Source organism: Oxyura jamaicensis, chromosome 1 (assembly GCF_011077185.1).
Source record: "Oxyura jamaicensis isolate SHBP4307 breed ruddy duck chromosome 1, BPBGC_Ojam_1.0, whole genome shotgun sequence".
Classification (NCBI taxonomy): domain Eukaryota; kingdom Metazoa; phylum Chordata; class Aves; order Anseriformes; family Anatidae; genus Oxyura; species Oxyura jamaicensis.
In genome coordinates this window covers 3,925,167-3,952,833 of record NC_048893.1, presented here as the reverse complement: position 1 = coordinate 3,952,833, position 27,667 = coordinate 3,925,167, and the positions used below count along the sequence as shown (strand labels likewise).

The 27,667-nt window shown below is 41.4% G+C and overlaps 1 protein-coding gene across 1 annotated transcript in view; it reads right to left on the bottom strand.

The window, feature by feature from the left end:
- TAF3 (TATA-box binding protein associated factor 3) overlaps nt 1-27,667 on the bottom strand; it is a 112,173-nt gene that overhangs the window by 10,760 nt on the left and 73,746 nt on the right. The window contains exons 3-4 of the mRNA XM_035339374.1: nt 15,336-17,152; nt 10,313-10,395 (exon numbers count right to left, since the gene is read on the bottom strand). Coding sequence (XP_035195265.1) covers nt 10,313-10,395; nt 15,336-17,152 — 1,900 coding nt within the window. The remainder of the gene's footprint in view (nt 1-10,312; nt 10,396-15,335; nt 17,153-27,667) is intronic.

Sequence of the window (27,667 nt, the reverse complement as noted above, 5' to 3'; positions counted from 1 at the left end):
CTTCACATGCTAGACTAAACACACAAAGTTGTTCTCCTCTCCTATCATAACAGAGACTCCTCTCTGCTTCCCCTACCAGTTCCCTGAGCCCTCCTTCGCACCTGCTCTCAACAATTCATTGTTCCTGAACACAAGCAGTGCTCAGGAACTGAATATAACATTTCAGATGAAGTACCAACAGGATCTTGTATGACAGCTCGGACACGTCCACTGTCTCTGCTAAAATGACCGCTTGCAATGCATCCTACTGTCACCCTTGGATCACGGTGGCAACTCCACGATCAACTCATGATCCATCACCCACTTGATTCACCTACCAACAAGCTGTAAGTTGCTCTTGGTACTCTTCAAATACAAAAGCCTTAACTGCATTTTTTCTTGTATTGAATTAAAAAGGATTTTCCCCTTGTATTAGAGGGGACCAAGTTCTTTCCAGACAATCATCAGATCCTCAGCAGTACTGACACAGTCCTTCAACCTCATTGACAAAAAACGACATCAGTGCTCTACCTTCTGTTGGGACTAAATTTTTAATGAAATTATTGAAGAACAGTCCTGGAACACATCCTTGGGCATGTTCACTAGTGACCTTCTTTCTGGTTAGATAAGCTCTCTTATTACTCTCAGTTGTTGTCTACCTTTGAGCTAGTTCCTTACTAAACAGCTCCTCTACTAATCCCTGTCTTTGTCAGCTTCACTATGATAGTATTAAACATTTTCCTGAAATCCAGGGAGCTCGGCTTTGCTGCCTTTCATTCATCCAGAAGAGAGTATCCCTTCTCCCAGTGCGAGGACAGCTGTCAATTTTATCCCAGCCATGCACATATGAGTATCCCAGCTCTTCTCCACTGCAGCTGAGGCTTTCCCTTGGAGGGGAAGCAATTTGATTACGTACTCAGCAACTGCTTCTTCCTGTACTGCAAGACCCCAAAAAATTGCTCTGCAGTGGGAGGTGGAAGCAGTCGCTCTCAGCATTGGTGGTGGAAACAGATATCTGAGATGCATGGCAAAATATCAGCCCTTCCCAGCCACATCTCCCGCAGGGACTGCCAACTGGGCCATGTGAAAGTAGAGAATCAGTTATCAAAAAATGTTATCAAGCTGATTTAGTATGGCTTACTTCCATGTTGTGTTTTATCCCATTTACTTCCAAGCCTTTAATTAGCTCTTCCTCCAAAATTTGTTCTGTAATTAAATGTATTGCTGTCATCAGGTATCTCGATCACTTTCCCATTCTTCTTCAGCACTTCTGTTTTCCCTTTTATATTATTTATTAAAATAGCTTTAACCAACACTGAATTTTAAAATAAAACTAGATGTATTCAAAATTTACTTGTCACTGTGTCTGCAAACTCACAAGCCAGCTATTTTGTAACATGGGAGGAAGATTATCCCGTTCCTTGACATCAGTGTGCATATGTCCCTGTATTTTTGCTTCTCGATCCATTACGGTTAACTTTCACCACTGTCAACCTACTGCCATTATCCCTCTTGTCTTAGTTCTCAGGAAAGGAGAGAACAGACATGGGATCAGAGGCAAGGTATTCTCTCTAATGACCAGTGAGAGGACCCAAGGAACAGCAAGAAGGTACTTCAGGGGTACTTCTCCTCCTCCCTGTCTTCATTTCCATGATCCTCTCTTCCTTTGCAACATTTAATTCAGCTTGGCTTCTGGCGAGCCTGACTTCACCTCCACAGTCTTTTGCTTTGAAGACACAACCCCTTTGCTAACAGCCTTTTTCTCCTAGAGGTACGATGCTTGCTCTCTACACCCGCTTTGAATAAGTTACTGATGCATTTTGCTCCGTAGTCGTTTCCCCCTTTCCAGAGGCAGAAATCACCACTTTTGAATCCATTAGGTCTTCAGTCCTGCTGACTTTTCTAGCTATCTCCTTTGGTTTACAGGCATCTGCACTCTTGAAATTGAATTACAGGGTTTCTACTGTTTATTTTTCCATTACTTTAAGTAAAACAGAGTCCTGTCCGTGGCCTCCACCCTCTGTATCTATTACACCAGGGTATTTCTCCCAGCAACCACAACCACCGTTCTGCCAATGACTCCCACATCTCCCTCCTATTCTTTCTCACCATCCTGACTTACAGCTCAGGATGGTTCATCGCCACTCTGACAAAACACAACTGAGCTGGTAGCGTGGCGTCTCGCTATCTTTCATCTTCTTTTCTCTCTTATCGTCAATAACAAAGCTGCTCAGAGCTTCGATGGGAAAACCACCTAACATTATCCCCTTGTGCTGAGCTCTGAACAGCGAGCCAGAAGCTGGTAAAACATGTTTATGCCAATGAGCTCTTTGCAAACTTTCTCTTATGTGTTCATTGCAAACTGCCCTTTATCATCATTTGTCCTGGGAAATGTTATGGGATGCATGTTCTAGAAGCTATATCTACCCGTTTTAATGGGAACCAGGATAGAATACAAAATTTCATTAACTACTAGGAAATTACACCAGCATGGGTTTAGGAACGTCTGAAATGGTAATTTCCAGCTTGTTACTGAGACATATTTCTGTAAGAAACATGCAAGATGCCAGTCCTGAACTTGCAACTTGCAGGCTCTGTACAGCTACAGCTCAGCTGCTCATAGGGTGCCTTTATTAAATTTGGGTAGGACCACCCTCTTCTCTCATGCCTAGGGAAGGTAACTTCTCCATGGACCTCTTCTGCACATCCTGCTCTCAGGAACTTAAATACGAATTCTTTGGTGCATGTAGTTTACTTACTTCTGCTTAAAAGCTTCAATAAAAAGAAGCATCTCCATCAAAGACAAACACAAATCAGTACCCACCTCCTGCAATAATCCTCTGTCGAGGCAAAACTGTTCTTTTAAACAAATACCCATCTGCCTTCCCATTCTTTCACACGTACTGGATCGATTTATGTTGTACTTTGCAAGGGCAGCTGCTCATGCCCATTTACAACAAGCAATTTGCTTATGTGTCTAAACATGCCCGAAGGTTTTTTTTTTCTTTAATTGCGTTGTACAGTATACAATTTTTTACTCTTGAGCAATAAGCAGAAAAATCAAAGAATCTCACAGTAACTTGTTTTGTTTTCTAATGACTCAAGCATTTTTATGGATTCACTTTTGGAGTCATCACCCGATGTGGCCAGCAGCAAAATGAAAATAATTTTGCCACAGCCTACCAGCTACCATAAACAGGATGAATAATTAGTCGGGGTGGCTTCTGTAATTAAAAAGAAAAAAAAAAAAAGAAAAAGGAAAAGCTGAAGACTGAAAAGCTAAAGCTGAAGTTGGAAATAACTCACATACAAGGAAGAAAAAAAACTATTCTGAAAACTGATTATTTACGTGTTTCAGTAAAAGGGATATGATTTTTTTTTTTTTTTTTTTTTCCACGTAAAAGCTGCAATCCTGCAGCAAGGGAGGGGCTGGGGAACTTCCAGTGCAGCAAACAGGACTTGTGGATGGATACAAGACCACACATGAGGCTTTCACAGTAGCATTGGGGCCAATATGTTGCACTCAAAAAGAACAATCAGGAAAGGGATATGAATCATACCCCAAACAATATCTCCATTAAAATGCACATCCATTCAGAATTTGAAAAGGCATTGAAAAACCAGTCCTCCAGCTCTTCTAATTTAATGATTATAGAACAGAAAAATGTGGGTCTGCATACACACACACACACACACAGATTTATGAGAGCAGCCAAGATCACTGGAATTCCTAAAGCACACCTCTGCAGCCTTGGAGAGGAGCAAGATCATTTTTCATCACTCTGCCTCCTCACTTAGGTGGTCTATTGATCATATCAAAACCGATTTAACCATTACACGCTCCTCTCTGTCTTATAAAAAGAGCTGGAGTGACATCCGGGGCGTTAATTCTGGCAAAGCACAGTTAACACAAGCGTTCACTGCTAAGTGCTGCATTGTAAAATAATTGGGATACCCATTAGCACTGCAATAAACAAGAGACTTTCGCTGCTCGGCCTCTATTGTTTAATTTTCCCAAACAGTGGTTTCCCCTTCTCCAGTTTTCTCCCCGAAGTATCACTTTTTCCCTCCTATTTAATTCCACAGCAAGTTCTCCTCCAGAGCATTCTGTTGAATAAGCAACGTCTCGCGGGGTAACCAACACCGCCCACAGCTGCGTCCCACAATAGCCCCATGCTGCTTGCATTACGTCTTTTGGAGGATTTGGTCACGGTGCCTTAACTGCTACAAACACTGCTCTTATTCATGAAAACGTGCGGAAGGAGGGGCTTCCAGCAGGATTCCTTTACCTGTTTCCCCACCACAAAACAGTGAAATAAATGGAATGGGTCACGAGCTACTTGGCCCGTAATGCAAACCTATGGCTTGACAAGTCAATAAAAAGCCAATCCTTTCCTCCCTAGCCACACACAGGGAGCCAAGGCTAGAGGCAAACAATTTGGATGTGCCTACAAAGGGAGTTTAATGAACCCCATTATTCAGCTATTGTGGGCAAACACTATGAAGACGGCAATTTAAATTATCAACGTCTGAATGGCTCCCTGCTAAATAGCACCCAAAGTTCAAAAGTTTCTTCCCAAGGTCTTGTTTATCCGTAAGAGAACAAGCCCTTTAAAAATGAAAGTTCATGAATACCCACCAAAGATGATAGTGTAAAAATGAGAGGCATTCTTGAAAACTACATAGGGCAGAATTCTACTTTAATTGAAGCTAATAGCAAAGTCCTATCTTAGATATCTACCTATTTACATAGCTCAAAAAAAAAAAACATTTGTTTGAGTACCTTCCAAAAAATGCATATTCATGTTACACCAGCAATTACAGATCCCCAGTGAACTCTGGGGAATACCAACACAGTCCTTGCCTTATTTCTTGTCTTCAACCAGGTCAATAAAAGTGTATCCATGGAACTCTCCTCCTTTGGTGCCCTTACCTTTTTTAAGCCTGGTTTTGTCTGTTTTCCCAAGAAAATTTAATCTCCAGAGAGTTTGCAGCTCAATTCTTCTGTAAATTAAGCTTGTTGCAGATAGGATATCAATAGTTTGGAGACCCTTACCCTATAATAAATTTGGTGGCATCCTGATACAGGTTAGATGGTAGAGTTTCACACAATTTCAAAAAGCATGCGTAAAGAACTGTTTGATTGGAATTCTGTTGCCCAACTGTGTCTGCACTTCAAATAATCAATTCTTGAGCAAGTAGCAGTGATGACCCAAGCCATCAATTTATGAAAAATAAACACCTTCCAGCAGTCCAGCTGTGTTTCAGGTCAGGTTAGAGCTTCGGAATCATGCCATTTTCTCAAGCTGTATTTCTTTTCAGGCTTCCACTTAGTCAGACACATGCCATTTGGCCAACTTATACAAATACGTGTTATGAGCACCCTACTGTGGTGGAAATCCTTGGATGGTCAATCACAGAAACTGTAATAAAACAGAAAGCAATGGAACAAGCTCCCCTCTTAGTCCCAGAAACATACTTGTGGGTCAGCAATGTTACCCAGAGAGATAGCACCTAGAGGCTACAAATTAATTTAGTCCATATTGCCACTTGGCTTTGAGGTGCCCTACAAAGGACGTCAGTTAGTTAGGCTGGTGGCTTTTGTCATGGGCATATCATGCTGTTGAGTGAGCCTCCAAAGGAACATAAGTATGGCCTTGGACTGATAACATCCTAGCAAGCAATAAAAAGCTTTAGTGGAGTCAATTAAATATCTAGACACATAACAAAAAAAAAATCTTCTATCCCTTAATTCTTTGTGGATTTTATTTTAAAATCCACAGGTTATTTAATACACATTTTTATAGACGCCTAGGCACACATACCTTAGTATTTGTGCAATTTTTGTGGAGGAGGTCACAGATCTACTTGCTTTAAAAATATGCAAGACAAGGGGCAATTTCAGTAGAGCGGCTGGTCAGATTTACAAGTTAAACACTGTTAAAATACCTGTCCTTCTCCCATTCATGTCTGTTTTCCTGCTGACGGCAGGGAACACACCATCAACGCGGTAAAAGTCTGGAGCAAAAGCCCGACATTTTAAGATAAAGTTCAGAGGCCTCATTTCACAAACACATGCACATATATATGCACACATATATCCTGCTTCTGCGTCACAGAAGCACTTAAACAATGACTAACGAGTGGTACTCTGCTTTGTGGTCTGCCATTAGTGTTAGAAACCATGAGGTTTTTTCTTAAAAATTGTATTTAAATTGTATTTTATGTATTTTGTCTGTATCAAAAATTACAGCACATGCTTTACCTGAAGTTTATGGCAACTGTGCTCGTAACTGGAATGTCAACAGCTCATCAATAGATATGCTTTTTAAAAATTTACATGTATGAAACTCCTGTGTATGAAAGTTTTTAAAAACTTGTGTTTATGAAATGTGATTTATACTCAGGAAAAATAACTCAACAAAAAGAAACCATGATACAACTGAATAAAAGTATTAAATTCTGCCCATCATTTGCAGATGATTTAAAATTGAAAAGTCTATAGTAGCTTTGTGCTTTTCACTTTTTTTTTTTTTTTTTAAAGATAACATCTCTAGTTCCTTCCTATACTAACTCAGTTAGCAATCTTCTACCCTGATAACACTGGAGTGGAAAAAAAACAGTGAAAAACCCTTCCAACATATCATTCAAATCATATCTAAAAAGGTGGTCATAAATATTTCAGAACCCAAGCAAACTAATAAGAGCTGGGCCCATTAAGGATAAGATCTTTTACAACAAATTAAATAAAACAATTTATTGAAGCCTGGACTTGAGATAAACTAGATTTACTAGCTGACCTTTTATTCATTTAAAGAACAAAATTAGCTCTAATTGCATTAGAATGGAATCCAGTAAATTTCTTCTAATGTGGCATCCAAGCAAGTATTGCTGTAATTGTTTACAACTAAGATGGAAATGCTTTGATTAGAATCTACTTTCTTCTTGTTTTACTGTGCAGTTAAAACACTTCCAAAAAAAACCTAAAGTGTAACAGTTTTCCAATATTGGGCTTTCCATCGTTCAGCAAGAGCTACATTTTCATGTCCATTAAGCTAATGTCATTAACTGCCATCTCTTCTGAACTGATGGGTGTTGGAAGAATATTTGTGCACTAGACAAGCTCAACTGTCCACTATGTACTTGTATTCACAGAAATAATAGAAGTTCTCTGCCACAACCAGCACTGCTTTGTATGCTGATCCATGCAGAGGACCCGGGAAGCAAAATGATAGCAAAATTGTTTGCTCTACTGCAAAGGTGTCTTCCTCAGCACCGCTGCATTATTTGAGTAGATTTGTGCTTCCATCCTTTTGCTGTATTTACAGGGAGATCTGAACTTCCATTTTAAGTGCCATCAAATCTGACATCTTTTCTTCAGATACCTGAAATTTGGAAGAATTTCCTCATGGAAAGGGTGGTTAAGCATTGATCAGGCTGCCCAGGAAAGCGGTGGAGCCGCCATCCCTGGAGGTATTCAAGAGACATGGACGTGGCACTGAGGGACATGATTTAGAGGTGGACTTGGCAGTGTTAGGTGATGGCTGGACTTATGAGCTTATGGGTCTTTTCCAACCTAAATGATTCTGCAAAATACTTTGTGACCTCACCAAGCTTTGCAAATACTTCCATTAAAGACAATGTTGTGCATGAGGTTCCCCCAAAACAGACCAACTTCCAACCGAATGGGTATTGAAGTTCCTCCCAAATCCTCCCAACAGCTCTTCCTCCTAACAGAGGAAACTGAAAGAACTCATTCGCCCATCTAGTTTTATAACTCATCAATTTCTATCAATCCCCAGAAACTCTTCTGACATATTTCCATGGCCATTCACAATAATTTTAAATAATTCCATGCTAGTAAAGGCTCCAGAGACATCTGAATCAACACACAACAATCCCACCTGAGAATTACCTGATATTCAGACCTTTGTTATCAACACAGAAGAAATACAAATTTAACATACCACAGAAGCCTAGCTTTTGTTTCTGTCTCTTACAAGCTATGTAAAAGGTTGATGAACCTACTACAGTCTTGCAACTAATAACTTTAAAGCAGGTAGCAGAGACTTCTGGTATACTTCAGCAGCCCAAACCACACATGTAATGCTTTGTCTCAGAGCCATACCAGTCCTTATAATGATCACTACATATAAAAATTAAAATATGCTTTAAGTCAAGGCTGAATATTAATTGCTTAGGATGAAAGAAAAAGCATTATTTAGAGTAGGACAGCTCACCTGCAGGCCCTGCTGCATTAGACATTGGACACCATACAAAACAGTTCCCAGAACCAAGGCCACATGGCACAAACTGGGTTTTATTGTGCAACAGCAGATTTCTTCCTGGGTTTTGCTTTGGAAAACTACGACAAATCCTAAAAGCTATTGCAAAGCTCCAAAATTTTGTGTTTGCCATTGGTCAGAAGGTACAACTTTTACAGCCAAAGTTAGGAGGCCCATATGGGAGGCATAGAGGGAGATGTCTAGGGAAGGAAAGGGAAACGAGTACACAAATAGAGATGGAATACTAAGGACTGAAGCCTCATCTGGTTGCACAACCTGAAGCAGGATCCAAGATAAGTATCAAGCGGTGAAGATTGAGTTCCCCTCTTGTGCCCCGCACCGATGCTGCCCAAGCACTTTTTAGCACTGCCTATCAGTTGCCTCCAGAACTCTTCCACCCCTGAAGATCTCAGCTTTGCTGTTTAATTCTTCCATATTTTGTTGAGAAACTTTAAGCTAAGTCACCTGTCAAGGTGCCAATAGAGAGGTATATAGGAAACTGGGATAGAACTGGGTTTCCCAGAGGGCCAAAAACTGAGATGTCAGTATCTCTGACCCACTGCAAGATAGCAGGCCTGAAGATGATGTGCTCACATTATTTGTAGGAAACAGATAAAGCCTGAAGTCTCTTTTCAAAATGTATGTGGGCGTGAGAAAGACTGGGGTGAGATAAGAGGGGAAGCAAAATAGTATTTTTGGTACTAAAACATGGTTTCAGAACTATGATCTACAAGTTCTGCTTTGCAAAGATGACTTACTGTTTTTTCAGATACAAACTTTTCTACAATCCTTGAATAGAAGAGAGTGAACGTATCCTAGCTCCTCAAGATGGAAAGTGGATTTGCAGGCTTTAAATGGACAGTCTCTCCAGCTGCACATGTTCGGGTTGCGTGCAGCAAGACAAACAGCTGTCCTGAGAAAGCAAGAGCTTTCATACAATCTGAGGCACAGAAATTTTAGATCACACTCATTCTGTGAAAGGGAGAAAACAGGAATGGCAGAAGAGCATAGAGAGAACAGTAAGAAACCCTGATCTTTGGGGTGGTATCCCATCAAAACCATCGTTGGTTGCTTCTGTCCCATAGCAACTGCAAGCCAACATAATTCACAGTTACCTGCTTGGCCAAAGAGCAGAATAGGGCAGCAGAGAAAAACAGACTAATCATCAGAGATGCCACTCAACTTATTAAGCAGGAAAATTAGTGATTAGGGGATTAAGATCAGAATGTCTATAAAAGAGAAGCAACTAGATTAGCAATATCTAATGGGATAAACAGAAAGGAAATATCTGCTTGGTGCTCGTGTCTACCACCAGACACAAAAGTGTAGTCTATGCAATCAAAAACAACAACAACAAAAATGATTAAATGAAACCTTCACACACGAGACAGGAGTACCCTACAAAGCCCAGTGACGCTTGGTTTCCGCAGTCTCTCTACCCACTTGCTTATGCTGTATGATCTCAGGATAGGGATCATTCTATTTATGGCTATTCAGTACTAAGTAACTACTATTTGTCCAACAGCACCCAATAATTAGGGAGCTAATGAACAAACATTTGAGATGTGTTAGGTACACTCAGGAATAATCATCAACAATTATAATAAAACAGACACGCATAAAGGCATTTCAATTGTTGTGTTTTAAAGCATAAAACAACTGTTAGCTGAAGTGCATTATGAAACTTGGCTGCAGGTTACACTAGGGATACCTATCCATTATGGAAGCCTGACTCAGTGTCACCGGAGGTAGCGTATGAGTCTAGATGGAGTCTTGTAATCTTGCCTGGGAAAAACAGGATGGATGGAAGACGATGGGTTCCACTTGGAGGGTAAAAAAAAAATAAAAGGGTAAAATACTGAAAAAGTTTCTCTTGGTAAGTGTTCTGCTCGATTTTTTGTTAGAATGACCAAAAGATGTCACAGGCATATAACTGTCATTTGCCATTAATTTTTAACTGTTTTTCACTGAAAATAAGAGCTGCCACATGTGACAGATGATGCATTGTGTTAAGTATATACCTTGCAGATGGCTTTTTTTGTACTTACATCTTGTCTTGGCCTGCACCCACTCTTAATGTCAGCCGAGGAATAACCGGTGATGGAGCTGGAACAACTGGTTCCACCTTTATCTGTACATGGGAACACAATCACCAATCAAAGACTGTAAAGAGACTCCCAAACAATATTAATTACATGAAAGCACTGATAGAGTTAACCAGAGTTTACTGGCTTAATACTTATATTGTTCTCTCACACTTTGTGCTACAGCACGGATGGTCACAGTTTACTGGGAGCTCCCAGCCCACAGCAAATCAAAAATACAAATTCTGGACAAAAAAGTCAAATTGAAATTCCCCTGACTTTGTAATAGCTCACATACTTTGTTACAAGTTTTACTGATTTAGTATTTATCTAAAAAATTTGGTATGTTTCTAAACAATGAAACGAAATGCTTTGACCTTAGTGCTCAAACTTGACAGGTGTTTGCACTTTTTTTCTGAGACTTAAATTCAAGCCATTATTACCCAGATTCATCACATAAATGTACCGTGGCACTCTTTATCAAAATTAGACACAGAGAAAGCAAATAAACTTCAAGCACACACTGAATACTTTACGGAAGTGCTTATCCACACACACATAACAGAATCACTGTTTTTTAATGCAATTTGGCTGAGGTTTCTAATGTCTATTTTTCAGCTGGAAATCAGATGGCCTGATTTCTAACCTTGGTATCTGGTGGATTTGGACCACTAGAATCTGTCCTTAAACTCTTTGAACTCTGCCATAATGAGCTACTTCCATTGAGCCAGCCAAAGCTACTGCTTTGCAACACCTGTACAGAATCTTCTCAGATTTGACACTGAAACTCTAATGATTTTCCATACAGAAGTTGTTCCACTTATATGCATGTATATGAGAAATATATATAAGTACACATTATATATATATACATTTTATGTATTTATATACACACAGAGGGAGACTGATCTCATTTTGAGCATGTGCACCACTGTATTTAATAACACAGGAATTTAGCTAAATATGGTCCAACAACTTGAGAGACAAAAAGAGCAAGCATACACTGAACGGAAAGCTGAGCAATTCTCAGTGGTGAGAATCTGTTTTAAAATGCTTTCATAGAGAAGGAGAGGGCACACAACCAATTTAAAGCACTCACTGGTGCAGGAGACAGCAGGACAGAAGGGAAGGGCTCAATTAGGACTTATGTTAGGACTGCTAAGGATGAAGTCCTGTGCCACACACCTTGTCCAAAAACCTGGAGCTGCTCATCAGGAAATGTCTACTCCAGAGAGAAGGGCTGCAGCTTGTGTAGTATTTCTGTTTTGATACTGTTAACCACACTTTTTGATAAAGTTCTCCATGGATATGTATCAGCCTGCTTCACAGGCTACTCTCTACCCTTTTGTTTATACAGCCCGATTTTTTAGTTATGTCATGCCCCTGGAATGTTGCAAGAAGTTTTTTATCTCTGGAGCTCCTAATGGCTGGGACAATTTCACTGCTGCTTTCCATGGGTAAGTCTTTTAACTGCTTTCCTAGCATCTTAAGCTGTAGCATCGTCCACTGAATGGAGACGTGGCATTGACGTTTGTACTTAGAGCAAACAACACACAAAGATACCCACCTCCTTGGGCCCTTGTATTAATCTCCTTTGCATTATTATTTGGATATCGCAAAGCTGTTCTAAGAAACGGTGGCAGGGGCTCATGTGGCAGAAGAAAAGCACATAAAACACTTCTTTATGTCAAATACTAACAGCACAGTCTGCTCTGAGAGGAAAACTGGGCTCCACAACAATCCAAACTCTTATCCTTTGATACAAGAGGAGAGGAAGCACCTTTTTACAAATGGTTTTGAGTGCAGGGTTGGAGCAGGACAAAAAATAAGGAGCATTCACAGCTATATTGTGGATATCCTGGCCTTCCTCTACACCGATGGTAAGATTTTCATTCACGAGTAAGAGCTGTTTACTTTGGGACAGCACTGGCAAGCCTGGTCCCGATGCGAGGACGGCTCCCTTTCTTGTGAGGCTGTTCCTCGACTGCTTTAGTTTACAGCTCAGCATATTAAGGTTAGCTGAAACTGGGTCAGCAGCTGCTTCACGAGCTGCTCAGTCATTCCTACAGCATGCCCAGTAATCTCTGTCGTAGAAGCAGGGTGTAACTGCTTCAATTGTCTGCTTTTAATTTGGCACTGTGTGCAGGGCAGCACCCTTGCTCCCAGCCTCGTCTCTGGGTTCCCAGGACAGCACCCCAACACTTTGGGCAGAGCACGGAGCTGCAAGCCCTGCCCCAGTCTCCTCTTCTTCAGCCCTGAGACCGAACACTTCAGGCTTTAGCTTCTGCTTTCAGCCATTTACGTCGAGTACTTGGTGCTGCTCTGAGTCTTTCTGTCCAACAACTTGGGGTAAATTACAGAGCAAACGGTATAACCAGCTTCAATTCCCCAACAGGATGGGGCGCATGCTTGCATAATAACTGTAATTATACTCAAAAAATGGAAATGTTACCACTGATTCTTGTATCGAGTTAACTGTTTTGTTGAAGAACACCAATAGCTGGTACTTAACTGCTTTATGTAACGAGTCTGATGGTTTGTAATGGCCACCAGGGGCTGAAGTTTTCAGCAGCCCCCAAACCTACCTTCCAGGCTGCACTTATACCTCCAAAGCAGACGCGTCATGGACAGCTCAACGGCCGAGCAGTAACTCCATCATTTGCTCCTAAAGCACGACCACTGCCTAAATAAGTCATTGCGTGATCTAAAAGCTAAATTAAGGAAATGTGTACTTTTAGGGGTTAAAAGGAAAGAGCAGCATTCGGGAGTAATACTGGGAATTGGGGCCAGCAGAAGAGCATTTACAGTGGATTACTAAGCTTCCCAAATCACCAAAGAGGTAAAGTCCAGCAATATAAGACTCCTTTGTAGCTAACTAAAAATACATTGTCAGTGGATTTGTCCAGTTTTATGTATAAGCAATACTTCTTTCACCTGAACTAATACTAGTAGTCATATAAGCCCCTTATTGCCATGTGCTGCATTTTTTTTGCTAATCTTCAAGGATTTAGCTTCTTTGCCACATACCTCAGGGCACCAACTGATAAAGCTCTAACTCTCCATTTTTCCAGGACACCAGCAGTGCGGCCTTGCAAAAAATGAAAATCGCTCAAGAGATTTAAGGGGGAAATTTATTTTTAAAATCCTGACTTGAAGCAAAGAGGTGGATTTAAAAAAAAAGCTTATCTATCGAGAATCAGTTTAAATTTTAATTCTATCTGGGGATTCTTTCATGCATTCTAGCTTTAAAGTTTATCTTTTGACAGGGACTTTTTGCCAAGGTAATGGGCAGCTTTGTCAATTTAATTTTCCAAGTTTTTCTTACTGCTGAACTCTTTTTCCTAATATATATATGTTCAGTCCATATTCAAGCTTTACTAGTTTGTATTTGTTTGTGCAGCTGTTATATTGCTCGACATCCAATTAGATTCAGAGAATTGGAGAAGAAATGCAAAATCAAATGTATGAAAAACAAATAACTTATCTCTATTTTATATACAAGAATTTAATTTATTGAGGAAACTCTCCCAAAATTCTCAGTGAAATACTTTTAAGACACCTTGAGCATGAGGGGCAGGGAGAGAGCTGCCATCCACACCAAATGAGGAGTCCATGAAACAATGTTTTGCAGCCTAAAGCTTGGACATTAAATTAAGATGGACAACTGGAGCACCACCCCGTCAATCACTGATTCATCCACAGCAGACAAATGTTAGTTTTCCTGATCAGCTGGATTCTGTAGAGAAACGCCACTTTTCTACCTAAAATATAGTCTAAATTTTGAAATCAGCAGTTCGTTTCAAGTCTACCAGGTAGCACAACAGGGTACGGTCTCTCACACAGGCAAAAATGGAAAGTGAAGAATATCCCAAGTCTGAGCTCGTATGAACGGAGTATCATGCTGAAAGCAGGACACAAAGAGAATCTTCGCAAAACCAGAAATTAAGTAGTGCTTCCTAATGCTAAGGACAGAGATTTAGGAAATCCTGTATCCAAGGTTATCTGTATCCACGACAATCTCTTTCTTCTTCTTCTTTTTTTTTTTTGTATTAACAATTTAATGCACATTATAAGGTGAAGTGACAAAGAGTACAGCAAACCCTGAATTAGGGGAGCCATTTCTAATGGGATTTCAAATCTGATAACATGCAAATATGCTGGTTTCATTTCTTATATATTAAAGATATTCTGAAGATTAGGTGATATTGGAAAGAAGAAACTGTCTTCAGCTGATGTAAATCAGTAAGAGCTACAGAAGTAGAAGGAGCTCAGCCCATTTGGAAATCAGTTGTCCCTTTCTCTGAATTTTAAAATTCAAAACAAAAGGTGTTATTTGAACATTCAGTATATGCACTTAAGACCATAGTTTGAAAACAAATTTTTCACTTCCATCAAATTGGAGCAACAAGGCTTTGGTCTGGCTAATGGAGGATTCTGCTGAAATTCTGAGACGTGATGTAAATGGTGAACTTGTTTCCTTTTTCTCCTGACATAGTGACAAATAATTCCTGCTCCTCACTTATGCCCACTTGGTAATCTACAGTTTTCTATAATCTTTGAAACAGTGGACTTCTAGAAACTAAATTTGAAGTTTCTGTGAAACGTTGCTGACACCACTAGTGGAAATTTACAGAACAAAAATTGTGCATTGGAACAGTGCATACATTTGTTGTGTGTTTCAAAGTGAAAAGTGAGTTGAGGAAAACCAGAAATTGTGGGTAAAACAAACAAACAAACAAAAACACAAAAAGCAATGTAAGACAATCTCACATTTCAAATTCACAAAGTTGAGCTTCCATTGTTTTGCCTCCCAAAGAGGTGGAATGATGCCTGAAACTTTCAGAGGACTTCTTACTTTGAGCTGTTTTTGTTTGTTTTTAATATCAACCCTGTAATCACAATTCACCTGAATGCTCAGCAGCAACTACAGGAATCCACATATACTTTTCAAGTAAATATGCCACCTCAACTCTTCTAAACAACTCACCTTTTCATGTTTGTGTTTCTCTTTTTCTTTCTCTTTCTTTTCTCTCTCTTTCCTCTCCTTTTCCTTTTCCTTCTTTTCCTTTTCTTTGTCTTTTTCCCTTTCTTTCTTTTTCTTCTTCTCTTTCTTGTCCTTTTTCTTTTCTTTTGGTTTCTCTTTGTCTTCAAACAGTTTTTCAGGAAGCATTGGAGACAAGGAAGGTAACATGCTGGGAAGCCTCATGGCAGTTGGTGTGCTGAACAAGGGCAAAGACATTTCTTTGGGAGGTAACACAAGAGGTGCTGATGGAACCTTTATCTTATCTTCCTTACCCTTATCTTTAAGTTTCTCTTTGTCTTTCTTATCCTTGTCTTTTTTGCCTTTCTCCTTCTCTTTCTTTTTATCCTTATGCTTTTCTCTTTCTTTTTTGGTATTGCCATCTTTCAACTTTACTTTTGTGTCAGTGTCCTCAAAGTCCTTTAGTTTGAATTTATAGGGATCAAGATCATCATCTTTGAGTAGTTCCTTCCACTGAAATTTCGCTTCCTTGTTTACTTCCTTGTCTTTATCTTTCTCCTTGTTCTTTTCCTTCTCCTTATTTTTCTCCTTGTTTTTCTCTTTATCTTTTTCCTTTTGCTTTTCTTTCTTCTTCATTTTTGTCTTCAGCTCTTTTTTCAGTTTCTTTTTCACTTCTACTGATGAAGCCAACTTGGTTTTCTCCTCGTAGACTTTGAGAAGAGGCTCTGGAGTTGGCGGTGAAGCAGAAGGAGAGGAGAAGTAAGTGAAGTTGGTAGGTGGATTAGAAGGTGTCCCCATGTTTGCCTTTCGAATGACCTCGTCAATCGAGTCATCCATTGTCCATGAAATGTCTGAGCTTGAAGTCCCACCTGAAGGAGGTACTGGGGTTGCTCCTGCCTTACTGGTATTATTGGCAGAAACAGAAGGTTTAGGAGTTGTAGTCTCTGAAACAGAAAGTCTTTTGGGGCTGGTAAAAATTTCCCCTTCGGACTCAGAACCAGAGGAAAACTCAAAGGGATCAGGTTCTCGTTCCGCACACGCACGAGCAATCACAGCATCTATTGAATCATCAATAGTCTTGTCCATTACTGGTAATTTCTTAGCCTGGTTTTCAATATTTGGCTTGGTGACAGGCTCAGGTGTTGTCTGCACTTGTTTTACTTGAATGTTTTCCTTTCCTATCTTGTCACTTAATGCAGCCAGAGGGGTTCTGCTTGGTGTCTCAGGCTTAACAGGTGGTGGGGGAACATGAGCAGGAGCTTTTGGACTTTTAGGGCTTTTTGGGCTCTTGGCGCGACCTGGTGACTTTTTCTCTTTGGATCCAGTTTTTGGTGAACGTATGGGACTTCCAGCAACCACTGGTGAGGGCGTAGTTTTAGGTGACTTTGTCTTTTGCCCTGGAGAACTTGTTTTGGATTTTGTTTTGGGTGCAAATGGCTTTGCCTCTATTGTTTTGGGAGTTGGCACTTGTGATTTTGCAATAGGAGCCAACATTGGTGGTTCTGGTGAAGGAGGGGCTAAGTCTGTACTGTCCTGAACATGAACTGGAGAAAGCATTGGTGGTACTTTTTGGGTATTTATTGAGCTAAGAGGCTCACGTGGTTCCAAAGCTCCATCCAGAGCATCCCCTTTAGAAACAGATAGTTTGGGCCGTTTCACAGGTGGGAATTCTTCGGCTTCAGGACTTTCTAATGGTCTCTTGCTCAAGTAGTTTTCATCATTAATTGCCTCATCCTCTTCCATATCTCCCTCTTCTTCCAGTGGCACCTGCATGGCCTCTGCAGATGTCCCTCCATCAGTAGGCACCTGTTCCTCTTCCTCTTCTGTAACAAAGAACATTTACAAAAAGCATTAGGATAATTCAAAAAGTGTTTTACAGAAGCAAACAAGCATCAAAAGTTCCCAGGAATTTCATTCCATAAGAGAGAACTGGCCATCCAACAGGCTCCTACTGGTCTACGTGGGAGGAAAACAAGACTCCTCTTCTGAACAACAGCCACCATCACAACTGGCACGTTTCCTTACCGCAATCTAACACCAAACCCATGAGCACAGGACACGAGGGTAGAGCTCACCCATGGTGGCAGACCTTTCAGAGCAGGTCTAAAGCACCAGTCACGTATAAAAATGCCCTGATTAATTCTTACTGCATCAGTTTGGATTACATGAACCTGCTTCATTCATTTAAACAAAGGAAGAGAGGCTGAAGTGGTTTTTGCTGTAACAAAGTGGACTGCAAAGTATACATCAAAGTAAAATTCACTGGAATTAGCTGTCTTCCTTACATATCACAGAATTTTAACGGTGGATTAACTACTAGGAAACTGTCTTCCTAAACCTGATTTGTTTTTCTTGAAGCGGCGCAGACTGAAGCTTAAAGCAGAGGACTGAGCCCCGTTCAACCTGCCAGGTTCTTTTTCCGATTCTATCTCAAGAGCTTGCTGTATGCGGACATTATCTGTTACGATTACAGGGAACAACCCTGCCTCGCGTGTTGGTTCGGATCAGGAGTGTGCCTTTGGAAGCCATCTCCCATCAACCCATGTCACTCTTTTTACACCATGGAACAATCCTGGAGTGCATACGCTGGATTCCTGCTTTATAGAAACCAAAATAAAAGATATGCTGCCAGAGAAACACAGCTAAGCTCAAGCCACAAGTGGGCATTCAGGCTATGAGACCAAAAAAGCCAGCTTTTGAAAATAAAACAAACCCCGAAATGTGTCCAGTATGAACAACAGGCACCCACTGTTTCAAGCCAGTGTGGACATCACCTGCGTGGTTGCTCTGGTTTTGTAATTTTTTTAATTGCAATTACTTGTTTTTTCCTACTTCTACTGCAATCTTCAGTCTCACATGTGTGACATTATGGTGCAGAGAAAGAAGAAAATTCACTTGAGATCTCTCAGAAAATCCAGAGCAGGTTTGAGAATAAGTGAGACTCTGATCTCCTGAGCCACAGTCAAGCACTTTATCCTCTTGGCTACACTTCCTCACTTTTGAAATGGAATTATCTAAGCAGGAAAAAGGTTTTTTGGTCTGGAATAAGAACGTCCACACCGGAGTTTTACGCTGCCACATTTCCACCAGTTGTAATTGCGTCATTACATCCACGCCAGTTCCATCCCTGCAAAAAAAACATATTATGCTAGCAGATAAACCCCAACTTCTTAATGAGCAGGTGGTTTTAGAGAAGTAAACACTGAGCAACTCGTAACACTAACCCTGTTCAGAGCTTCGCAAGGCAACATCTTTCTGAAATATCTCTTTGGGAGACATTTATTTTCAGGTTTTCTGTGCTGAGGTTTCTCTACTGTAATGTGTCAATGCTCTGATTTAGTAGAGTTGAGTTAAGAGCCCTGGGCTGCAGCACAAATCTTGCCAGCATCACAAATTAAGTAAAATGAGCTAGCAACTCTGGCTTTTGCCAGGGCCCAGAGGATTTACAGCAGCCAGCCCAGAGAGGAGACTTTGCCTGAGGATAAAGTCTTAGCCTTCCGTGAAAAACAGAAATGTTAGGGAGTTAGGTTTTGCCTGGCTGGGCACTGACATTACATTTCTGAAACAGCAAAGTTATACTCTAACTGAGAAATCACTGTGGACTGAGCCTGCACCTGCTCTGTGGGAAAAAATCTGCTGCCAGATCGTGGAAGTCATTTCAATCTCTGTTTAAGCTGTTGCAGAAATCAGCTCCCTTCATCTGCTCAAAATTGTTTTGGGGATGAAGAATTAGCATTCATCAGATGTCATCCAGCATCGGTTGCTACCGAGCAATTCCCTCCCAACCCCATTCAGTACTTAGTTTGCTGCAAAGAGTTTGTTTTCATTTTCAATTTTAAAGAGCGATAAAATTTAAAACAAACACCATACGGTAAAGCCGGGATTTAACGAAGTCTTCCGCCTTGGCCACAAGACAAAAAGCATAGCCAAATTCAGACATCAGGAAAGACAGGGCTTGCACATCCACACATTACAGACGGCAACATAACATTTTAATATAACAAAAAGAAGGATAAAAAGAAATTTGTAGAGCAGAGAGAGTAAGGTGGAAGAAAAGCTACTGCAACAGTAAAAAAAAAAAACTAGAAAAATATTACTAGAATAATTTCAGTATTTTTTCTAAGGATTTCTGCACAGTGCCTGCTTGAGCAGCCCCCCTGTTACACTGTGGCTCACCGAAGTGCATTGCAATACTTCATATTTTTGTAACTCCCTCCTATCCCAAGGTACTTCTCATGTTTTACCTACTCAGGATTGCCGAAAACGAGCAGCTGCCGGATCAAAAGCGAAAAAACAATTTTGGAGGAGGTTCGGAGAACAGGAACTGGAGCTTTGTACAACAAAAAAGGGCGATGCTTATTTTTTTTATAAGGCCAAGTAACGCTAGCACCAGGCCCAAGAAGTTTCTATGATCTCTTGCGGAGATGCCAGGGAAGGGCAGAAGAGGTTAAAGTGCAGTTTGGAGAGGTGAGAGCAGAAATCGGGGTGTCTTGGCTCTGAGCTTTCATGCGCATTCCTGCAAGCCACAAAGACAACTTAGCAAGGAAGCAGAAGCATTATCAGCCCTTTGCTAAGGACTTGGATTCCCCCAGACATCTGGAAAAAATTGCCTGGGTCAGTCCTGAACGATCCAGGGACTAAGGAAGTTCACGAGCACTTAACTACTGACACACATTCACCACTTTTCAGACATGCTCAGATGACAATCTGGAATCCTATCTTGGTCAAATGAAACCCAAATTTCTCTTGGAACCAGGCCACGGTCTGATCCTCGGCGAGGACTGGTTTTCTGCCAGACAGCAGCTTTCAAACCTGAGCCATTGCAGCTGTGGCCATGGCAAAAAAAACAATAAAGCGCCTCTTTTTTATTTTTTTTTTCTTTTTAATTGGAGAAAGTGCAATCTCTGTCTTAAATAGAAGAGCTCTGGGCCCTCTTTTTTTCTCCTAAACGATTCACGGTGGAGCAGGAACTCAACGTGGCAAAAGCCATCAGCTTTTAAAGGCAATCTGTTTGACTTGGTGATGAGTATTTAAAACCGTGTGGCCACTTTGTCACCTTTGCCCATCTCCTTCGGTACCGGGCACTTCTGGCTGTGCAAGCCTTTGTGCACCGGATTGCTTCTTAACCCTCTTTACGGCGATCTCTCCCTATCTCCGACCACCTTATTAATGATCCTCCTCTTGAGTTAGCATCTCTAGGTCAAACGGATATCACCTCGGCCATCTGCCCTAATAACTCTCTCCTGTAATGAAAGGAGACTGGAGCTGTTTGGAAGGTTTCTCAAGATAACAGATACATATATATTTATTTTTTGTGTTAGGGAAGGCAGGGCTGGATCAATATTAATGCTCACATTACTAAGGCTCTACAGAGCAGTTGTTTATTATGTTGCCGTCCCCATATGCAGAGCCTGGGTTCAAAGGAGGCACCGGGATCCAGGAGGGATGAGCTCGGCCCCACATGTGGATTTGCTGCTGCTGAAATAAAACAAGCTGACAGCCACGAGAAGAGTGGTTATTAAGACAGCATTTTGTTTCGGAGCATATCAGAGGCGATACGCAGGACGTGTAACGTCGCCTGTTACAGCAGGGCAAGCTTTTCACTTCCACAGAAGGCTGATTTTGAAGTTAAGGTGCATGGAAAGGGAGCAAGGAATCCGTCCCTCTCCTGAACCAGGTCTGCAGCACGAGCTCAGGCAGGTCACACCGCGTGCTGCCGCCTCCCCATCTGACAAGTGATGATAATTTCACCTCACAGAGCTGTCGTAAAAGCTGAATTTGATAAATATGTAGCTCCTCGGGATCGCGGGATGGAGAACTTTAGAATCCGAAAAGCAAGCAGCGGGGATCTGTCACCACTTCAAATCCTGGAAAAGCTTTTAAAGCCGAACAGATCAGGCAAGAAACCGAAACTCCTGCACCTTTTTAACAAAAAAACACTAAAGCAGCATAAAATTTCCTTCTTTGTACACCATGTTCCTGTAGCAGCATGGATTCCAAAACCAAAGGCTTATTGAATAATAAATAAGCCCCCTTAATTTGACCATGGCTTGGTTTCAGGACAGCAGTACTCAACACTTTGGTAATGAACTTTCAAGTTCATGATGATCTAGGGACTATTTGTCCCTACATCTGACACAGGAACAGAAATTCTGTGTTTATGGCAGAAGAAGTAATGCAATCACCCACAGCACACAGTGCTTCTTCCCTGGCTGTCCCATTACAGGAGGCTCGCTGCTCTTTCAGCAACAGGTCAGATGAAAGGAAAGGCAGGGAAAAATCTGTGCAAAACTCTTCTGACTGAAGAGAAAGGCACCTACGTATGGTATTCTTCAAGCTAGAAAAACTATTATACATATACATATATATATATATCACAAAATACATAGAAAATTAAAATTGTCATCATCTTGGTCATTACCAGACCTTTCCTCGGTACCTTTAGAGACAGCAGCCCAAGCACTTACAGCTAGACAGCTTCCTAAAGAACACAGTCTGTCAGCTGGTATTTCATTTAAGCAAAGCTCCAGCCTTTCTTCTGGAAAGTGGATTACTATTTCCCTAAATTACAGAGTGGTGGCAGGAGAAAAGCATCCCTCTAAGATGACAAGCATCCCACAGGATGACATGGGCAAGAAAGTGATCCTTCCTACCTCAATATATGAAACTTTCAAATGAAAAAAATAACATATTTTCCATCAGACTTCCAAAATCATTTTCCTATTTATTGTCTAGGTAAAGCATGAGATTAAGCTAAAAACATCTTTTGGGAAATTGTAAGTCACTAAGTCAAGGGCTGAATATCCCTACCATATCCTAATAAGCAGAGGCTTTTGACTTCTGCTAACAGTGAAAGGACTTTTTCTTACGCCACGATAGGTTGCATCTCTTCACCTCGTAATAACAGTGGCTTTCCCCCCAAGCAAACAGAAAGGGTGCTTGTAGTCTGTAAAGGAAATTGATGCAAGAGCAACAAAATTCAATCCTGATATCCTACAGACCAATATCCTGATACTCTAATGCAAAATGAACACGCTGAGATACCTGCAACGCATTTTGAGTCTAAAATGCCAGATTTATATACAGAACTTCTCCGTCACATGAAGACAACTCATCACTGATGTGACTTGTTTACCAAACAGGTGGTGCACCAACAGATTTCTCTTGTACCCTGTAAAGGAGATCGACCAATCTGTTACCAACCCTGGACATTTGCCGATCAAGACTTTGCCTAGGAAGAGTGCTGGTGATATTGCACCATGGCAGGAGCTCTTTTTCCACGTGTCTCTAGTTTGACCACTGAAATTGTCATTGAGTTCATTCCAGTGCATTCTCGGTATGCTCTAAAACAGAGAAACCACAAATGCATTTGAAAAATAAAACTCAGAGCTTTCAGGTGTGGTTGGTGACTTTGCCTACGCAACTGAAAGATGGCAAAGAGGATGTCAGAGGTGCCTGAAGTTGAGCATCCAGACTTGTGAGTCGTATTTGAGATTTTTGGCCCAAGTAGCCTGGTGGTGCCTTCAACAATCAACATGAACCTGGCTGGGAGGTGTTCAACAGGACTGACAGGCTTGATGTATACTTTTATGAATAACTCCAAAAGCAGTTCTCAAGCTGTCCAAAAGCTACAAGTGGTTAACAAAACTCCTCTCCATCCTAATGATGAGATCTTGAAATATGGACAATAGCCATAATCTGGCTCAGGACTCATGAATTTCCAGACCAATTCAAATTACAAAATTACAATTACAAAGCAGTTACCTCTCCACTCTGCTGAACAACTGCTTCATTCACACTCTTGCTTAGCCATTTCTTGGTATGAAATCGACAGAGAAATGCAAGTTTCAACACCAACATGAGAATAAGAAATCCAGAGTTCACCAGAAACAAACCACAGCTACTAAAGCTGTAGGTCTACATCACAGCATTGCTTTGAAAAGGTACAATCCCATCCTTCCTTTTGTGCCGGTTCAAGCATTTAGGCAAAAAAATGGGGAACTAATCTAGGCTGAAGTAAGAAAGATAATCTGTCAGTTTGAACTCAGATCATCAATCTGGTCCGTGATGTTAACATGTAAACTTTTGGGCTAGCAAAGTCTGGAGAGAAGTCCTGCACCTCCCTTCTTCTATCATCACACTCCTCCATAGTGAACTGACTTAACCGTCTAAAACTCAGGTGGGAATATATCTGGAGGGGGAATTAGACAGAGAAAATATTTTTTCTGTCCAGTTGGCAAAGTAAAAAACCCGTCTCAGGCTCACGCAAACCTGAGGGTGTGGGAAAGAAGAGGATTGAGGAGCGGAGCATCCCTTGGTGGCATCAGATCTTGGCTGAAGGTAGGGTGAGATGTGCAACTTTAGCTTCCAGTGCTGCTCAAGGATACTGGATGCCAAGAGAAAAAAAGCACTTTTAAATACTTACTAGTGGCGGTCCTCATTAGAATACTTTTTAGAGTATGCAATGTTTATCAAGCCAAACTACCCAGGATTCTTAAAATGACACACCCAACTTCCTGCTGAAGACTGAAAAACACAGTAGGCAGATTGTTATCAGCTCACGGTCTCTCTCTCTGACCTGACAAAATATCAGTCCCGCATTTGGGCTGCACACAGCAAGCAAACTCCTGTCTAAATGCAAAGAGGGAGCCTTTATTTTCTCTTTGACTTCTTGCTAGTGGCTCAACAGTTTGTGTAGATCCCATATACAAATAGATGCATATGCATGGCAACGTTATGCTAACGTGGCTGGAGCTGTTATGAAGCCCCTGGATGTAAAGCAAAAACAACCACAGAAGCATCTTTAGGAAGCCATCGAGCGAGACCAGGCGTGAGAACACGGCGCGGCGGTGGGGCAGGCTTTTTGTGGTCACCTTGGTGCTGCTCTGCCTCACCTGTGATGGAGCCTCTCCCCTGACAGCTGCAGGAGGGAACGTGCTACGAGATCCCAACGTGGACGGAGGGAGAAAAACTCCCCCCGACAAAATCTGGACGCATGCTTTTTTAGCATATTTTTTTCTCCTCACGGGTGTCCGGTCCTTACCAGGGTGGGGAATTTGCCGGGGCGCACGCGTGCAGGAGTAGAGATTTTCTCTGCAAAGGAACATTTAACTTCCAAAAAATGAAATTATTAGCAAAGACGAGGTAATTAGGCAATGACAATTCACACAGTACAACCAATCAATAACACAGTACATTAGCAAGACTGACAGAGGTGTGGAGCTGATCTGTTATAAATGGCTATATACTGACCTGGAAAAATGCAGCGTTTCCCTAACATTCGGCACAATAAAAAACTAAAATGCTATATAAGCAAGCCAACCTGAAATGACACCTAGTATTATAAATGGCCTAATCTATATGTTAATACTGTTGTATCACATAACTGCAGCAAGACTAAGATAACAATATGACTTTGGGGTTTCTATGGCTACATCCTGGGCTAACGTGCCTGAAAGGCCTTGCTGCTGACACCACACAAGCTTTCTGAGTGCTTCTCTTTGGTTATTTATGATATGATTTATGATAACGACAACATCTCCTATTTTCTCCACTCGTCAGATACAATAAATTGCCATCGTTAATCACCGTTCTTGCTTCAGCTATGATTACAATAGTATAATAGGGCCTAGCTATGGTAATACTGTGTGTTAAGGAGTTTTCCCCCCTTTAAAGACATATGCACAAGTAGATCTTTGTAGCCAACGTCGGTACCTATAGCATTTTCATAATCTCCCCGTGAGTATTTCTGGGCAGGATTTCTGTTACAGCCGAGACTCTGCACCGCTCCCCCTGCAAAGATCAAATTTGTGATCTAAAGACTCCAAATCCATGCAGCATTATCTGTATCTGACAACTCTCAGATGTAATATGAGGGGTTTATACGTATTTTTTGTGACAAAAGGGAAGCAGACGGTCAGTCTTTTCACTTTGCACCCACATATCTAATCTTTCTGGCTGAGCTTTCCAAACCAGCTTTTCAAGTATCACAAATCTCAGTGAAAACAAATACACTGAAGCTATATAAACATTTTGAAGGTTTTTACAGTGCTTTTCCTTCTCTATATTGCTGTTCTGTATAAGAAAATATACTGTTCTACCTTTAATAAATTCCCGTGCTAAAAAAAAATAACAATAGACTTCTACAAATATTTTACGAAGCAACTATTTGTACCTCCTAGCAAAGGCACACTGTAGGGATTTATTACTCTGGGCTACCTGTAGTTTATCCACCCTAATATTTTTTACCTGGCACTGCTGAATTTGGTTGAGCCCTTCCCAGGTTTACAACCTACATATGCATCCGTGTACTCAGATGCAGAAGTGAGAAAATACCCTGACTGTTTAATATCTCGCAACAGAGCCAAAGGGCCGGAGGAAAGGGACAATATTGATCAACATCGGAAAAATGTTTGAGGTGTAAGCAGTAGAAAGAACAGGAATAGGAAAACCATGGTTTCCTATGGAAAGGTCCGCTCAGCTCAAAATGCAGACCATGTGGACGTGGGCACCACCGTGCTAAGCGTGGCACAAAGTCCCCACCAAGAGAGAGCACCTCCGCCAGCTGCAGCTTGCCATCCGCTATAATTATGGGCATCCTCCCGTGGCTTGCCTTACCCCCTTAAAAAGTAAATTTCTACTAGTTTGGGTACTAATGTGCTCCGTACTTGCTCACATGATGGAGCTTTAGCAGAAATGCTTTACCAGAGGGAAGCTTTGGCTCAACCTAAGTCAAAGACCACCACCACTCCGGTTAGGCAGGGCAAAACCACAACTTCACCATTGTAAAAAAGGTGAAGAATGTTTATATCCCCTTCAAATAACTTTTTAGTTCAACTCATTTGGCCATTAATTGTCTTTCTGCTCCTTTTCCTGTTGTGCCTCACTTGCAATTGCAAGGGCATGTTCAAAACCAAATGGTGAGCTGCTCAGGGCAAGAACCACAGGGGTATTTTTTAAGGTGCTTTGGTTACTTCTGGGCACTGGAAAAAAATCAGAGCACGTATATAGAAACTCTTCCTTACATTTGATTGTTTTCATTGGATAACAAAGGGAAATGGAGCATTTCCCAAGGTAATCGAGAATATTTTATAGAAGAGGAGAAAGACTGGGGGAGAGGGAGAAGTTTGTTTTCAATATAAGAATTGAGATAAATAAAGATGTCAAGCAGACGCTGTGCTCTAGAATAAATGGGAAGAAGTCCACTACACTGCTGGACAAAACTTTGATCTTCAGTATCTATCCATAGGAGCACAGATGAAAATATGTCACTGAAATTAAAAAAACAAACAAACAAACAAACAAAACACAAACAAACCATCCTACCATGGACTGGAAATTCCCAGTAAGGCTAACAGAGTTACTACATCTGCAAAGTCAGAAGAAGGCACGTGTTCATCCTCTCTCTTAATATATGTACATATACCACACGCAGAAGTGTTTTCCAAATATTCATGGTGCTGGGAACTGGGTATATGTAACTTCTTTAAGGACACCCGCAGCAGTTAGGGAAACTTTTGTCATCCAGAGCAACGTGTTTATTCAAGCAAACGCTAACTCAGAAATACAAATGTGCTTCCTTCCAGCTTAGGATTTTGGCTGAGCAGCCTCCAAAATCTCCGTGGGTTTGTGCTGACAAGGCACAGCGCGGGACCTCGGCGCTGCGTGCTGGTAGCGTGCGTCTCGGCACAAACGTGCTCCCCCCCCCCCCCATTTGCTGGGAAGAATTCCGAGCTACAGTACGAATCCCATAACAAATCCAATCTTCTTGATCTAGCAGAGAAGGAAATCACTGATGATAAGGCTTTAATAAAGCTTGACAAGCCTCAAAATTAAATTTGCTGGGAAGGGTTCACCCCCGAAACGGATACTTTCAGGCGGTCTTCACGAAAGGAGCCAAGGAAAGACTTAAAGACAGGAAAATGTTTACTTTAAGAGTTTTTTTCCTTACAGCTACAAATCCAATTAGTGACTCTCTTTGTCTCTCAGCCTCTCTGCTGCTTTTCTGTACGGGAACGCGCCTGTCCCTCTCCCTCTGCAACCCTGCCCTGCAAAAGGTGCCCGGAGGAAGACGGAGAACCCATCAGGCTGCGTGAGCACGGATCCATCGAGGCAGCCCTGCGCTGAAGTCGGGTTCAAGATGCTGCTGTCAGCAGGGCTGGAAAAAAACGTGCCAGGAGAGCGTGGGGTGACCGTGCCGAGTCGTAATTCTGCGGGCAGCTTCCCATTTCAGCGCACAGCCCCGTTCAGGAGGCTGCAGGAAAATTTAAGCCACATCCAATTTAAAACCTGTGGCTTTTTACGGTGACCTTATAATTTTTCAGGGACGGCTGCTCAAA